This window comes from Prunus dulcis, chromosome 2, assembly GCF_902201215.1.
Source record: "Prunus dulcis chromosome 2, ALMONDv2, whole genome shotgun sequence".
NCBI classification, from domain to species: domain Eukaryota; kingdom Viridiplantae; phylum Streptophyta; class Magnoliopsida; order Rosales; family Rosaceae; genus Prunus; species Prunus dulcis.
The window spans coordinates 13,810,570-13,827,474 of record NC_047651.1 but is presented as its reverse complement, the minus strand read 5'-3'; the positions used below and the strand labels follow the sequence as shown (position 1 = coordinate 13,827,474).

Below are 16,905 nucleotides of genomic sequence, written 5' to 3'. Positions count from 1 at the left end.
CCAAGCGGTTCAGCTGTTCCAAGATCTCATCACCGGACCATTCTCTAGGTCTGAGGCGACGCTCTGTGTTCCCGTCGAACTCTTTATCTTTTCCCCGCCATTCGTGGTCCCATGGCAACCATCTCCGATGACCAAGGTAACAAACTTTTCCTGCGTGCCAACCAGAAGTTACATCTTCCTTGCATACAGGACATGCCATATAACCCTTTGTGCTCCACCCAGAAACCATTGCATATGCTGGGAAATCATTCACAGTCCACATAACTGCTGCCCGCAAAGTGAACATCCTCCCAGTTGATTTATCGTACGTGCGAACACCGTTTGTCCATAAATCCTTCAGCTCATCAACCAGAGGCCTTAAGTACACATCAATTGACCTGCCAGGATCCTCAGTTATCAAAACAGTCATCATCATGTATTCTTTTTTCATGCATTTCCAAGGCGGCAAATTATATGGGAATGCGAAAATCGGCCAAGTGCTGTGGTGTTGGTTTAGAACCCCATACGGATTGAATCCGTCGGTGGCAAGTCCCAATCTAACATTTCGGGGATCAGCAGCAAACTCGGGGAACGTTCGATCGAACTCTTTCCATGCCTCCCCATCTGCAGGATGCCGCATCACATCATCGTCTACCCGTTTTTCCTTATGCCATCTCATGTCTGTGGCAGTATGCGTCGACATATACAATCTCTGCAACCTAGGTTTAAGGGGCAGATAACGCATCACTTTTTGTGGTATCTTAGTCGTTCTATTCTGGGATGTCATTTTGAACCTCGACTCATTGCATATAGGGCATGTATCCAACGTTTCATGCTCTTTGTAGAATAACATGCAATTTTTTTTGCAAGCGTGGATTTTTTCATAACCCAATCCAAGACCATGCAACACCTTCTGTGCATGTTTATGGTCTTTCGGCAAACAATTGTCCGTCGGAAGCATTCTCTTGAAAACCCCCAAAAAGTAATCGAAACACAAGTTCGACATACGATACTTTATTTTTCCGTGCATTAGCTCCACAATGGCAGTGAGAACGGAAAAGCTCTCGCACCCCGGGTATAACTCTTGGTTGGCATTTTTTAACAGTTTTTCATACTGTTCAAACTCCGCACTGTCTATTGGTGTAGGCAGGTCCTCTTCCCCTTCCCGATTGATGTTGGTCGATGCGAATGGAAAAGCATCCTGTATAATACCCATGACTTGATCATTAGGATCCCCAATAGGTTCAACATTGTCCACTCTTGGGGCATTTGAAGTCGAAGCATGGTCTACTTGTTCGCCGTGAAGGTTCCAAATGCTATATGTTTCAATCATTCCATTCCTTACTAAATGAAATCCAACATTTTCAATTGTCTCAAACAACGTGTTGTTACACCTCCTACAAGGACAACGGATTCTAGTTGCACCGGGGTTGTGTCTACGTGCAAACTCAATAAAATCCTCGATTCCATCCAAGTATTCGTCTGCGCATCTATTCGGGTTCTGTATCCACCTTCTGCTCATAATTCCTGAAACCACAATCACGACACAACAATCACAACAACTTCATACGAAGTTATAATGTCACCTTATGCCTCCGGTAAGGGCCCTATCCCATTCGGGAATGCATAGTCCTGTCACGTAACCTACGGCTACATGAGATTAGATTTCGGCGTGGATTAATTTCGGCAGCATCTCGACACAGTTCTTGAAGTGGGCATAGGTATAAATACCTACGTACCACCCGAAGAACGTACCGAGATGACACCGAAATCTCCACAATCGAAACCTAATCCTGTAGCCGAAGATTATGTGACAACACTATGCATTACCAAACTGTCCAAATAATGGGACAATTCAAGAATTAATTGGACCGCAGTCATGCATTACGCATCCATGCACGAAATCCAACTAATCTCGAACGGGAAACTACGTGTTACTAAACATAAAAATAAAAGTACGAAGTTAATTTCAATTAACTTCGTACATCACAACACATTGTGCTACGTCACGCACAATTTCACAACATTATAAACATATAACTTCAAAAAAAAAATACAAACATAACAAACAAACTTTTACAATAACATACCTTCTCAATCGTTCTCCACCAATCACTAATCACAAATATCCCTAACGAGAACAAAATTAATAGCATTAGTACGAATTTACATTAATACATTTAAACTAACGACAAAAAATACATACCTAATAAACGTACAGAATTCACAGTAGAGCAGCAGCAGGGAGGGAGAGTGAGAGAGAGGCAGAATGCAATTCTTGCATTCTGCCTCTGCAATGGCAGACACAGATATGGAGAAGAAGGACTTTGCGCGACGAAAAACAAAAAACGTCGCGCAAAACGCTGTCGCGCAAACTCACTTTTCCGTCGCACAAAACCAAATTTCCGTCGCGCAATCACGTGTCGACATCTGATTTTTTGCGCGACGAAAGAAATTATTCGTCGCACAAAATTCCGTCGCGCATGTACAATATAGCGTCGCGCAAACTACACATTTAGTCGCGCAAAAGAAACTAATTCGTCGCGCAAGAGTGCACCGCTATTACACTTTACGCGACGACGGAATTTCCGTCGCGCAAAAACCCACCTGTATATTGGCGCCAAAAAAAGTTTCCCTCGTGTTCTTACGCGACGGTTTATTGTTTCGTCGCGCTAAGTTTTCTTTTGAGACGAAAACTATCGTCGCGCAAAATTTTTTTACCGCCATAATAGGCGCCAATTTTCTGTCCATCTTTGCGCGACGAAAATTTGGTATTGTCGCGCAATGTTGTCATTCGCGACGATCTTTGTCGTCGCGCAAGATTTTGGCGCCATAACATGGACTTTGCCACTTTTGTGCGACGAAATATATTTACGTCGCGCATAGCCTCTTTCCCGCGACGAAATTATTTGTCGCGCTAGTTTTCTGTACTTTGCGCAACGGAGTATTTTTTTCGTCGCAAAAGTGCTCCTTGCGCGACGAAATTTTATTCGTCGCGCAAAATTCCGTCGTGCAAATAGTAAATCATAGTAGTGTAGTAATCTTCATTCGAATATTGCCAATTATCTGAAAAATTATTGGGTCTGCCACTGTCTACAAGGATGTCCCTAAATAAGCTTATTTGAAGGATCTCTCAACCGAAACTCAATATATACCCTAAACCCTAAATCCATACAAACTACTTTTCCATTCCAAAGGAAGTTGGAAAAGACTTGTCTAAAATTTGTACCAAAGGAGAAGAAGCATGCATATCCCATCTTTACCACTAGAAAATCTCTCTGTTAATAACAAAAACCCTAATCAAGTCAAGACACAGCCATTGAATATAGCCATTATTGTTACTAAAAAAAATTAGGAAAACCCCAAAAAGCCAAAAAAACAAAAACAAAAAAAAAAAGACAAAAAAAAAAAGACAAAGACAAATGTTTTTGCTACGTTGCCCCTATCCCCATGTTTAAAAGTCCAAACCCCATGTTTAAAAGTCCAAAAAGGAGATTCGGCACACCATGGTTACTTTTGTAAGAACCCCAAACCAAAATATCTAAAAACTAAGATTTCTTTATTCAAGCCAAAAGACGATTTTGCCCTCGAATATTTTAATAGGGAAAAATTTGACTTTTTGATCGGAAAGGAATTTGGGATTTCCGTTTGCGCCATTGCGTAGAGCACGGCGAAACGAGTCCGTAGACACGGAGTAGACCCGAATCGGAGTTTTAAAGAAGAAAGTACGATCAAAACATCGCGAAGGGTAAAATCGTAATTTGGAAAAGTCAGATTTTTAACCCCTCTTTCTCTCTCTCCCGCGACAGTTCTCTCTCTCTCCTCTCTCCCTCTCCCGCGACTCAGCTCGGGTCCTCACTTCCAGTCGCTCCTGTCGCCACCCCAGGGCGACTCGATCTTCGGCAAGGGCACCATCACCTCCGCCTCGGTCTCGCCGATCTTCCCCGACCAGTCGCCGGCCGTGGCACGCCTGGAAACGATCGGAAACTGCAGATTTCCGACGGAGCTCGCCCGAACTTCTCTCCTCTCGATCTCCTCCGTTTCTCAACCAAATCAGTCGAGTGAGGTATGGATTTTCATCTATTTCTCGTGCTCTATCTGATGGTTAACTGGGTTTAGATCAATTCAATCTCTAGATCACTCGATTTTCGATTTGAAAATCGGCCAAACTTCAGCCGCCGTGATCGGCCACTTCCGGCCACTTTTTGGGGGTGGTCCAAGAACAAAAGTGACTCCAAATAGGGTGTTTTACCTAGGGTAGGAGTTTGGAGTCTCGATTCCACGATTTTTCGGCACACCCGAATCGCTTTGGACACCCAATCTGGCCGCGCGTGTGGCGGCGCGTGGGCCAGGGTGGTGGCACGTCTCTGGCCAGTTTTGAGGTCCTCGTGTCGTCACGAGCGCGTGGGATTTTGCGGATCTCGATTCGGAGTCCATTTGAGCCCCGAACGGATTTTCCATATCGCGCGATCCGTGGGTGCAGTACCGTTTAATCGTTGGATCGCGCTGAATTTTGGATATGTCAGTCTACGTGATTTCAAGATCGCGTAGGATTCGACGGATCGCGAATCGGAGTCCCGGATACTCCGAAATCGCGAACCCTAGGGCTAAGGTTAGGGTGTTAAGCGATAACGCGATTTTGGCCAATCCGACCGTCCGATTCGGACCAAATTCGTAGAACGTGGTTCCTGTCCTATGAGAAACCCTCAGGGATGCTTAGATTGGCCATCGGAGACCGTGGACCCCACTGGTCCCGGGTCGGCCGATCGGGCAGCTTATCTCTTAGTCGAGCGTCAGACCTTCTACAGTGGTCCAAGTATCTAAAAAGGGGCTAATGTTGGCATAGGAGTAACTCGAGTTGAAATGCACGCATTTCTAGGAGCCGGGGGCAGGATGTTTAATTTAAATTTCTTTTATCCAGCAGTTTATTAATTTATTATTCTTGATTAAGCAGGCACCAGGAGTCCGGCTAATCAGCAGGAGGGACCCTCGAGAGGTCCAGTTAGCTCGGACCATCAGTGAGTGGACTTTTCTTTCCCAAAAAGATTTTATAATTATATTTTATATTTGATCTTGAATAAGTGATTTCAGCATAAATTTTATGATGCAATACCCTATGTTTATAAAATTAGACAAGCAGCAGATTTGTGATTTTGAGGCCAAATTAGTGGTTTAGTTCAGATTTACCAGAGTTCAGAGTAGATCAGTTTTTATCAGAAACAGTGGTTTCAGACCACCATGTACCCGCCCTACAGTTGGTGATTACCCAGAGTTGGACCGATGTCGACGGACATCCGGTCTGATTTCAGTTCAGTCAGTGCACTTGACTTGCCTCACGAGTTTCGGGGACGCTCGGACCGTGAGTGCCAGGATTTGCGGCTCGGCAGACTTGGTGTCCCGAGACCTGCCAGGATTGCGGCTCGGCTGACTCTGTGTCCCCGAGACCTGCCAGGATTGCGGATCAGGCTGACTACGGTCCCCTGTATCCTGCCTGAGCGACTCGAGTGACTTGGTGTCATCGAGGACCTGCCGGGGGATCAGGCTGATCATAGTCCCCTGATTTCGCCAGTTTGCGGCTCGGGTAGCCTGTGTGACGCCCGTGACCTGCCAGGGAATTGACAGCTATCAGGGGTACAATTAGGTGGCAGTTTTAAAGGATTTTAAAGTTTTAATGCAGTTATTATTTCATGCATTTCTATCAGTATCTTTGACATTCCGCATATGTTACTCGAATATATTATGCTTATTATGTGAACATTTATATCATGATGTTTATTTACGTTTAATGGAATATCCCGAGTTGATTACGAGCAGATTATAGTTTTATATCCCTATGTTTTTCAAAACGGGGGTTATTATGTTCTCAAATGTTTTCTCGAACATTATTTTTGTCCACTCACAATTTTAACTTGTTTTTCGCCCCCAGGCCTTAGAAGAACGAAGGAAACCACCCGGGCCATCAGCTTAGCTCCCGCCCCACCACCAAAGTGTAGGATTTCGTTGTAACTCTTTTGTAAATCCTGTAAATTTGTATAGAAATGCTCTGATATCCTGTTGAACTTAAGGAACTAAGGTTGAAATGTGTTTGTTGGATTAGTCTGGCTGTTGGTAGGATTTTTGAGACTTTTTGACAGGTGAAAGACTTGGGATTTGATCAAAATACAGGGGAGACTCTGCCGAATTTTCGGCAGAAGTCAGAAGAAAATTAACAAAGAAAAAGGGCAAAAAGGTCATTTGTGCCCGAGATCCGCCAGGTGTCGGACACGCATAGGAGTCGGCTCGGTTTCCAAAGCGGAAATTGGGTCGGGTCCTGTCAACTTTGTACTTTTATTTTTTCATCAATAATTATCATCGTTTCTTCTAAAAACAAAAATCCAAGGAAAGAGGACTCGGGCTGAATGTGTGAGCACTAGTGGGGCTAGAACTTCTGCTATGGAGCTTCATATGCAAACTGATGTTGGCTCTTCCATTTATGCAGCTGAACCATGAAATTACTCTTTTGGAATGGTCGAGACTGTTCTCTCAACCTAATATAGTCCATGATGTTGTTTATATTTTCAAAACCAAATTATCTCCACAAAAATTTGGGAATTTTTTTTCTTTTTTCCAATGCTAGTGTTGACTTTATTGTAAAAATACTGGACTTGATATTGGCTTGGAAGAATGATAATATAATAGCTGAAGATAAAGTCAACACCAAGTCCAGTATAATAGCTAGTGTTGACTTTATTGTAAAAATACTTATAACAGTTGCCTAAGATGCTAAATGCAAAGACTGCTTCACTTGTGAGCTCTCTCTCATCCAGCCATAAGTATTTATAAACAGAGCACTAGCAGGTCAGGTGTCAACTAACAATGAAAGTAAGTGCATTACACAACATAACGGTAGGTGATGTATCGTCCTGCAGTCTCACTTGGCCGGATTATCTTCATAACTTGTCCACGCTTAAGCCCGTAATATTTTGCAACTGGATCGGTCAACTGAATACGAGGAAGCTGAACTCCATTGACCCCGAAATATATACAAAAAACAATTAGTATCCCAATCAGTTTGGTTTGCCACCCCGAAATATATACAAAAAACAATTAGTATCCCAATCGGTTTGGTTTGCCACTGTAAACTAAGATGTGTTTGAAACATCACAATCTTGAGAGGGGACAAAAAAAAATAGTTCGTTAAAAGAACAATAAAATCACTCAATTTAATAGATTGTGGCACATTTTAGTGTGTAAGCATCTAGATATAGGTCAGGTCATGGCATGTGTTACATAGCATCCTAATAAATCTCTTCAATGCAAGGTTAACATTGTTTAGCACTCACCTGTGTCTCTTTCACAGTATACCTCTCCAGTAAGGTCTTCTTTTCCTCATTTGTAAGCAGCTGATGCTCAGGAACTAGAACATGTTCTGTAACATTCACCATCAACTCTGGCTCCTAAACCGATGGAGTTAACAGGAAGAAAAAAAAACATTAATATCCTTTAAATTTGCGAACAATGCATGCTGCCATTATTGTCCTCCTCACAAAGGTGATGCTAATACGTATACATATACACGGACAAGAAGAAACAACCACGACCTTCAACCCAAGTTGAAGATGTCCCGGAAATAAGTAAAGCAAACACTGCAATGAAAACCCTCAAGACAGACCTAGTTTTAGGCAACATAGTGGAACCTCAAGACAGACCTGGATTCAATTTGTTGGAATTGCCAATTGGCCTCTCAAAACTAACATTTATCAGATAACCCCATGCATCCAATCTGTCACACTAAATTATAGGCAATATCAATTTTTCATATTTTACTGATACTATTGAGTGCATTTGATGATATACATTTTCCTTTTAAAAGGCCCTTGGAATGGAAACCAACTAAGCAGGTTGCAACAGTGATGTGTCTGTAGAAAGAAACTGAGGTAAATCATCATGTTTCTGATACTAAGACTTTCCCAACTAAGAAAGCTGATGTTTCTGTACCTTTCATTTCCATAGATCCTTCAATAGATGATGGTGACATTCTCAAGATCTCAGAAACACAATTTCATCAATCTAACAACAGTTTAAGCAATAAACTTCACCTGAAAAACCTCCATGTGGAATTTTGAAGATATTTCGCTTATACAGGTCCTTGCCATGGGAGTCATATTTTGTTGAGTAACCAAGATTGCTCTGGCTACATTGGCCGATTTCATGCGGTTGGTGTAAGTTTTTATGGTCTTGACCCCAACCTTTGGCTCTTCAGGAAAGAATACGTAAAGCTGATACAAAAGAACAAACAATTAAAGACCGAATGACACTACAGGCTACATCTACTGCAATAAAAGGCAGCATTGAAACACCTGATCAGTGCTGTCATTTCTCTTTGTCTTATTGATAGTAAGGTCTTCCCTTTTCATGTTCTCTCCATATTTGGCCTTGAACTGTTCTCTTGTCATGTTGATCTCAAAATCTCCAACTAAGTATTTCCGATCTCTCAGCATTTGCATCACGGTTCTTCGAACTCTGTAAAGCCTTGTGATCTCTTCTTCTGGTAAAACCATCTTTCTCACTTAGAGATTAAAAACCCCAGCTTGTTAGTATGGTATCTTATTACTACAAATTGTACGTATATACAAATACGTAGCTTCCAAAAACTGCTTTTACATACAACTGAAAATGAGATATTGGTTATTTCAATTTAATCACATCCAAACAACAGCATGATCAAATTTCAACAGTTCCATTATTCTTTCCTCAGTAAACAAGGCACAAGGTACTAACGCATATATTGGTTAACTTGGAAAATTTGTGCTACGTTCTTGTACTCGAAATCATTTACCATGATCATACTCAGAAAGCAAGATTTCAAATCACAAAAAACCACAAACACATTCAAAGTACTTTTCCATTTGGAGAAGACTTTGTTTTGGAGAAATTGTAACTTGTAGCTTAAATCCTTACAAAAGTAGCAAGGAAAAGGACCATACATAGCCCATCTTAATTTTACCACTGGGCCCCAATCCAAGACACATATACCAAATCAACTTCCCAAAACACAAACTTGCCATTGGATGATTGAAACCCAGAATTATTAAACTCAAAAATGATCTGTTCCTATCAGTGAATAACCCAACAAAAATGTGAGCACCTCCCACAAAAATTCGAACATTTTGCTTCGGAAAGCATAAAATCGACACCATAAATCCACAATCAAAAAAGGAAGAGGAATACCTTTTTGGCCCTTTGCAGCAGATCAAGCCTCCCAGTTCGAGATTGGATGGGAAGTGCTGAAGCGGGGTTATGATCTTGCCAAATGAGCGGAAGCATGCAAAGCATGAGCTGCTGCCACCTGGAGATTATGGCAACTTACGTGTACAGCTAATGATGGCAAGGCCTGCCTCCTCTCTCTCCTGTGTGGGCACTTAATCTCAAGCCTGTTAAGTTTCCTTTTACATTTTCTTTCCTATCTAATAATGAATTTTTGGCCAATTAATAGGTTCAAGACATTTGACTAGAAAATTATGAATTGGCTATTGAAAATGAATATATTTTAATCTATTTTTTCTCGAGTAGAAATAATATAAATTGGTTTCTAAATTGTTTGATAATGTACTTTATTCTTAACTTGATTTTTGTGTTCTACCAAATCAATGAACACGGTACTTCAAGAAAATACTAATATTTTAATAGAATGGTCAAATGATATTGAATTCAAGTGATTGTTTGTAGAGATGATCTTTGAATGAGTATCTACAAAGTAGACGTTTGGATTAGTGAAATACAACGCCGAATAAGCCCTACAAGAGTATCCCTCAATGAAAACTCTCATTTCTTTACTAAAATCTTACAACTACACATGAAATATCATCAATAAGAGAATAGCTCGGTATACTGCGTGCTTGCTGCTTTTTTAGGATCCTTTATTTGCCCAATGAAATCGATGGCTTGTTGGTTTCGTCATCTATCAACTCCACCACCACATGAGGTTCACAAGTAATATATATTTCTCTAAGGCTTTGATACCAAAAGGGCCCTTGTTAATGGTATTGTTAGAGGTATGTTTACTGGTAACATCACTTTAACACGTGGTTCTGGAGGTTCTGTTCCAAAACCACCTCTATTCTCAACTGCTTCTCTTTCCACTTCCACATTTGGCTCATGATCAACAGATAGTTGTTTAGCCACATTTGGCTCGAGCATCCCCAACGTTTGCTAACACCTGTCCATGGTTGTCAATTAATATTGCAGCAACTGCAGTTGAACCATCTACTAACTGTCATCATGCTCACCGTACGTTCCCCATACCATGGCGTTGGTCTAATTCTTTATTTTCAAGTAAATATAAATAGAGTTAAAACTATTATTTCCTAATTAATTTTTAATTAGAGAAAAAATTTCAGTGCATTTTGTACTATTGTTTAGCTAAAGAAATAAATTAGTTCGAAATTAATTGGTATGCATTCAAATTCATATAATTAGTAGTCAAGCGAGTGATCTTAGAGGGAAATTATTGTAATTAATTAATATGACAATTAAAAAAGTTTCAAGTGACTTTTGGTTCTAAACTTTAGTTATACTTGTCTTTTTTAATTTTTTAATTTTTTTTATATATACAAAGTTATAGTTGCCTTAAATGCTCACTGTACTGATCAAGGTCTAAAATATCGATGGTTTTGGAAATATCGGTAATTCAAAAACACGGATATTTCGATAGAAATATTGTGATATTATCGATATCAATAAAAAATTGAATAAAAACCATGAAAATTGTAAGAAAAACTTGGAAAATTTTCTTGAAACTTTGGAAGATGTTTATTTAGTCAATTATCTATTACTTTATCACAAAAAATTGGAAGGAAATGCATTGCATGATGGATTTCACTGATTTAAGTTGATTATATAGCGAGCTGACAAACATTATGAGTATAAAAAATACGTAGTAATTAATGAAAGAAAATTAAACACACCATAATTATTTATTTATAATGATTTACTACAATATTTTACACTTTATACATTGCATGGTAAGATACATAAATGACTTAATACCACATAGAGTTCCTATAAGGTTCAAATTTGAGTTATTTACACTAACACTTTATGAGCTTTTGGCTTTTTCACAAAACTCCTTGAGGTTTTAGAAATTATAATAACACCCCTTGAGGTTTTAAATTGTTGTCACAAAACTCATTTTCATTTATTTTTCATCCAAAGATTAATGATTTTATACCCAAAAAAAATCTCCAAATGACAAAGTTGGCCTTTGAGATTAGATTGCATATACTTCATTGAGGTTAATTTTGTCATTTGCATAAGTTGAAAATTGATTTTCAAACAAATCTACTCAGAGGGGGTTTTGTGAAAACAAACTGAAACCTCAGGGGGTGTTCGTGTAATTTTTTAGACCTGAGGGGGTTTCGTGAAAACACAAAAAACCTCAGGAGGGGTGTTAGTGTAAATAACTCTTCAAATTTTTCATTGTCTTCAACATCTCGATATTATCGATATTATAGAGATATTTTGTTGCCAAACATTACTGAAGTGTGAGAAAAATTATCGATATTGATATTTTCCTATATTATCGATATTTATATAATATATGTATGAATACGTTCAAAATATCCTTGACTCGGGAAAACAATAATATCATCAATATTTTGTCAATATTATCGATATTTTAGACTATGATAGTGATCATATAGTAACACTAGGGCACCACTCATATCCTATGTAGCATGAACACTCCATCCAGCTGAAGTGTCGGAGTGTCTAAAACATGGACACGCCTCGGACACGGCTTATATATGAGTCAAAGGTCAAGACACAGTCAAGACATGTTTTGGACACGGACCGGTCAAGACACTTTTGGACATGATCAACTGAAGTCATGACACGGCATGAACCATTTTGGAAACTTTAAAACAAAAACTGGGTTACAACATATTTATTGAAACAATTGTAGTCATATTTGAAATAGTTTTAAAAAGTGGGCTTTTCTTCCCTCCTAGCCAGTCGCATCTTTCATGAAAAACACTCAACTTTTCTTCTCTCCCTCTCCACATATTTTTTTCTTCTTATCTTATTTTAAATTACTTGAAGTTGAAACATCAATAAATACTTACGAACTGATTTATTTTTATTTATTTATCAATTTTATCAGATTTTTGGCATCAATTTTTTGTTTAAATATGTTTTTTTTTCTTTGTTCGTTTGTAGCTGATGTTTTTGGTTGACTAAAGATATTGATAATAATTCGGTCATGAGAGAAGCATATTTTTGAGCGGGTAATTATTCACTTTGTTTCTTGTTTTTTTTAATGCTAAACCGATTCTTATTTTATGAGGTGGGAAATCGTTTTATGTGTGAATAAATATGTGTATAGTGCTTTTTTTGTTTAGGGAAAGATGAGTAATGCTAATTCAAATAAGGCCTCCTCTCATGCTCAATCATATTTTGTGGTGTATTAATTATTATGTATAAATGATGAATATGAGTACTTTTTTTTGTTTTATTATATTATGACATTGAAATATTGAGTATGAATTAGTTTTCAATATAAGTATGTACTATTATAATTTTTTTACAATTTATTATTATTTAATTGTCGTGTTATAGTTGTGTCCGTGTCTTAGTTTTTTGAGATTTTTCATATCGTCGTGTTGCGTTATCATGTCTCCGTGTCCGTGTCAGTGCAACATAGCTCCTATCCCCAACCCGCCATCTTTCCCACCTTCCATCTTTCTTTGTTTCTTTTTCTTTTAGGTTGTTCATGTTTTCTCTCATGTCAAATTTGAAATATTTCAACCGATTGAATTCTTTTAATTTTTTAAAGTGTTTTTACTTAAATTAATTGTATAAATAATTTGAATTTTTTATTAACTTTACAAAAAATATTTAAAATTTATGTAACCTGAATGAGAATAGTAGAGCCAATTTTATTTAAATAAAGGCAATATTATAAACTACTCTAAATTAATTTAATTTACCTGAAGAAACACTCAAACTTAAGTGCAAGAACTTCAACTCATTACTCTCTAACCAACATGCCTAACTCACGTTTGAAAAATTCCACTTTGAATGTGAAACAAAAAAAAAAAAAACAAAACAAAACAAAAAAGGTAAGCCTTTGTTTAAAAAATAAATAAAAAAATCTGAAACCCCTATTATTGCATCACATATGAGAACCCATGTGATATAATTAACTGACCTTCCATTTTTTGAAACACCACCAAAGTCACACAAACTCCTCTCACATCCCCCATTCCCTCATCAATTGCTACAAAACAGAACCTGCCCCTATTGGTGCAATTAGTTAGTACCACCACCACCTCTTGTCCCCCAACCCCTACCTCCCTCTCTCCCACGCTCTCTCCCCCTCCTCAACCCCTCACGACCTACAAAAGGCTACCCACAAAAACAATACCAAAAAAAAAAAAAAAAAAACCCAAAACCACCACTAACCGCTAACCCAAGCCCACATACAAAAATGCCAAGCCAATCACCACCCAACCAAGTCATAATAATAGGCTCATAGTCTCTTTAGCCACCCACCCTCCACCCACCGCCTCACCCACACAAGTTATTATTTTACCAAATTACCAACAAATTGCTGATGATGGTGATGATGATCAAATCAAAGAATGACAAAGATAATGGGCAAAGTCAGACAGAGAAGGTGGACCTGGCCCCCCACCTCCCTCTCCCTCTCCCTCTCCCTCTCTCTCTTGTGGTGGTGTGTGCGCGTAGGTTAACTAACCCCCACCCCCCTGGCGCACGTTAGCCACCTCACCCCCACCTAAGCGGTGGCCTCATCCCACCGCTCATCTCACCCCACTAGATCTCAAAATCAGCCGCACACCCCTCCACCCACCCACCCCCCACCCTACCCCTCTTTTACCCACCACACAAAACAAATCAATCATGCTACCAAACACCACTTTCTCCTCCTCCCCCAACCCTCATCCTTATCCTCCCCACCTTTCTCTATACTGCGCCGCCTCCCTTATACTTCACCCCTCCCCCCCTAAAAAAAACCAACAAACACCCCCATCCTCCTCATCTCCTCCTCCTCCTCCTCCTCCTCCACAACACCGAACGCAAACCCAGCACCAAAGCAACCAACCATGGCTTCTTCTCCTCCATCTTCGCCCCAAGACGACTCCATCCTCCCTCTCCAATCGGACCCACCGCAGGCCGTCCCTCTGGCCCTCCCGGCCCCACCGCCGCCCCAAACCCAGCAACCCAACCCAACCCCTCCCTCCTCCCGCCGCCTCCCTCCCCCTTGCTGGTCCCACGAAGAGACCATCGCCCTCATCGACTCCTATCGCGACAAGTGGTACTCTCTCCGCCGCGGCAACCTCAAGGCCACCCACTGGCAGGAGGTCGCCGACGCCGTCGCTCACCGCTGCCCCGCCGCTTCTCCTCCCAAGACCGCCGTCCAGTGCCGCCACAAGATGGAGAAGCTACGGAAACGGTACCGGACGGAGATCTCGAGGGCCAAGTCCATGCCTTTGTCCAGATTCACCTCTTCCTGGGTCCACTTCAAGCGGATGGACGCCATGGAGAAGGGTCCCGCGGCTGCGAAGAGGGAGAACTCGGAGAGTCCTGGGGAGGAGGACGAGAATGATGAGAATGAGGAAGAGGACGATCAGGATCAGGAGCTGTATGAGGAGCTGAGATATGGGTCGAATATGAAGAGCATGAGCAAGTTGTATAGAAATGGAGTTGGGGTTGGAGGCAGTGGTGGAAGTAGTGGAGGTGGGTTTAGGATTCGGATCCCAACTGGGGTTAGTATAGCTCAGCCCGGGACCAAGGTTTATCCGAAAATGGATCCGAAATTCGGGTTGAATTCGAATTCGGGATCTGGTTCAGGGCCGGGGTATGGGAGTGCTAAGGTGATGAGGGAGTGTGGGAATTCGGTGAGGCCTGGATTGGGGAAGAGGGAGAGGGAGGGGAGAGAGAGGGAGAGAGACCCCGTGGCAGAGATGGTTTCGGCGATCAAGGTTTTGGGAGATGGGTTTGTGAGGATGGAGCAGATGAAGATGGAGATGGCGAGGGAGATCGAGACGATGCGGATGGAGATGGAGATGAAGCGGACCGAGATGATTTTGGACTCGCAGCAGAGGATTGTGGAGGCTTTTGCCAAGGCAGTTTCGGAGAAGAAGAAGAAGGCCAAGCGAATGCCCTCCCCGGAGGCATAGCTGGGCTTGCAGTGGTTGAGTTTCCGGAAATTCTAAAAGACGAATGAGCTTCCTGTTCATAGCAGCCAAATGCGTTTGCATCTTAGGGACTAAGATTGTGAGTTATTAGTTGTAAGTTCTGTGTTTAACTTTCGCTTTCGAGCCACTTTTTACAATTATTTTCCTTTTAAGTCATGAGGAGAATGTGAAACTTGATCACTTTAGCTTGATTCTGCTCCTTTGTAGCGATTGTAGCTTAATCTTTGTAGTTTGTAGTTCGTGTAGTGGAGGAAAACTATGTAGAATAGTTGTTGTCTCTCTGTTTATCTCTTGGTTTAATGCATAGAAGCTCTAGCTGTTAAAATCTTACTCTTTTCTTTTGATCCGATAGTAAGAATGCTTGCTTTATAAAAATGGGAAGAGGATTCTTTTGTTTTGATTGGGCATCTTATCGACCTTTGTTTTGGTAGTGAAAGGTGACTTTTTGATAGCTTTTTATGATGTTTTTAGTACGGATATAATATCAACTCTAGGAAAATGTTCTCTTGCTTGGCACTATGAATCTGGACCATTGATCAGGTGGATTCTTGCATGAATGCGTTGCCCCGATTCATAGTTTGGCAACAGAACTATTTGTCTAGCAAGAAAACATTACCCATCGATTCTATTCTGTAAGTGACATACTAAATATGTGCAAGCTTTTACAAGATCTTGCAATGTTCCCTAGAGAACATATTCAAGTTCCCTGGTTAACATATTATGATTGGAGAAGTGCGAGTTGATTTCATGGATGGTCGAGACTTTTCGTGTAATATAAAACTTTCTGCTTTGAATAAGGTTATTTGCTGGCTCTCTGTTGATAGTGTCAATACTTTATATATGGAAGTGAATGTTTCCTGCAGTAATTTTTTCTGGATTTGACTGGCTTTAAAGTCTTGTTAAACCTTGGAGGTCTAACATGGTGAACTACATTTGTAGGATTCATAAGAGGAAAAATGATGCGTAGTCTCGGAGCCAAACTAGGGTTTTAAAAGTTCATGCCCGTTTTCCAGGATTACATATTAGTTGCAAGCCTTTCCTTAATGTTTCCTATTGGAAATTCTTATTTACCTGTACAGAACTTTCTGCCTGGAAATATAAATATAAAAATGGGGATCTGACTAGAATGTTGGTAGTTGGTCATTGGTTGGTTTAAACCCTTTACATAGCATGTGGTTATTTGGTACAAAGTTGCTATTTTGTTACCACGCTAATGCTATGATCACCTCATGAAACCAAGTTTGGGATACCTTGGTAATTTTCTCTTTCTGGGTTGTTGATTCATATTTGCTTGCCCTTTTAATGATCTTTAATTGCTTTGCCTCACGTTTTCAATTTCATAATGGAAAAAATTGACTTGATTTTGGATTTTTCGGGCAATGTAAACATGTATCATTGGCATGTTCATGTTTTCCGGTCATGGTTAGGTTTTCCGACCTAATTCGTATGTTGATCCCTGGTCATGATCAGGTTTTCCGACCTAATTCATATGTTGATCCCGGTTTGTTTTGGCCTGAACTATGCCCCATTTCATGCCGAACACGAAATATTTTGAGATTGTTGTGACATAAGGAGTTAGGAGGAAAATGATGCGCCATCAATGAGACATTTGTTTGACTGTAGGGGGCATTAAAGCATCACAACGAGGCATTGAGCTACCAATTACAAGGGGGGCGTTGTGCTACCAATTGTGCTACGGTTCAGCTATTAGCTAATAATTTAACGGTCA

General features: G+C 40.4%; 2 protein-coding genes across 2 annotated transcripts; one reads left to right on the top strand and one right to left on the bottom strand.

Annotated features, from left to right (window-relative positions):
* Window positions 1-6,849: 6,849 nt before the first annotated feature.
* On the bottom strand, window positions 6,850-9,340 carry LOC117619421 (DNA-directed RNA polymerases II and IV subunit 5A-like). Its single transcript, XM_034349374.1, has 5 exons — window positions 9,190-9,340; window positions 8,319-8,527; window positions 8,058-8,237; window positions 7,302-7,415; window positions 6,850-6,975 (listed from the first exon to the last, which is right to left on the bottom strand). Exons 2-5 carry the CDS (start codon window positions 8,517-8,519, stop codon window positions 6,850-6,852), a joined length of 621 nt encoding a protein of 206 aa, XP_034205265.1. The 5' UTR covers window positions 8,520-8,527; window positions 9,190-9,340.
* Window positions 9,341-13,202: 3,862 nt separating this feature from the next.
* Window positions 13,203-15,574, top strand: LOC117619638 (trihelix transcription factor ASIL2). Its single transcript, XM_034349637.1, has one exon. The coding sequence runs from the start codon at window positions 14,082-14,084 to the stop codon at window positions 15,156-15,158; it is 1,077 nt and encodes a 358-aa protein (XP_034205528.1). The 5' UTR covers window positions 13,203-14,081; the 3' UTR covers window positions 15,159-15,574.
* The last annotated feature ends 1,331 nt before the right edge of the window (window positions 15,575-16,905 follow it).

What these genes read in the sequence shown, in the direction of transcription:
- LOC117619638 (XM_034349637.1), top strand. Translation starts at nt 14,082, where the DNA reads ATGGCTTCTTCTCCTCCATCTTCGCCCCAAGACGACTCCATCCTCCCT.
- LOC117619421 (XM_034349374.1), bottom strand. Translation starts at nt 8,519, where the DNA reads ATGGTTTTACCAGAAGAAGAGATCACAAGGCTTTACAGAGTTCGAAGA. An exon ending in TCCACATGGAGGTTTTTCAG is followed by an intron (nt 7,416 to 8,057) that starts GTGAAGTTTATT and finishes CCATCGGTTTAG; the next exon opens with GAGCCAGAGTTGATGGTGAA. An exon ending in ATACTGTGAAAGAGACACAG is followed by an intron (nt 6,976 to 7,301) that starts GTGAGTGCTAAA and finishes AATGGAGTTCAG; the next exon opens with CTTCCTCGTATTCAGTTGAC.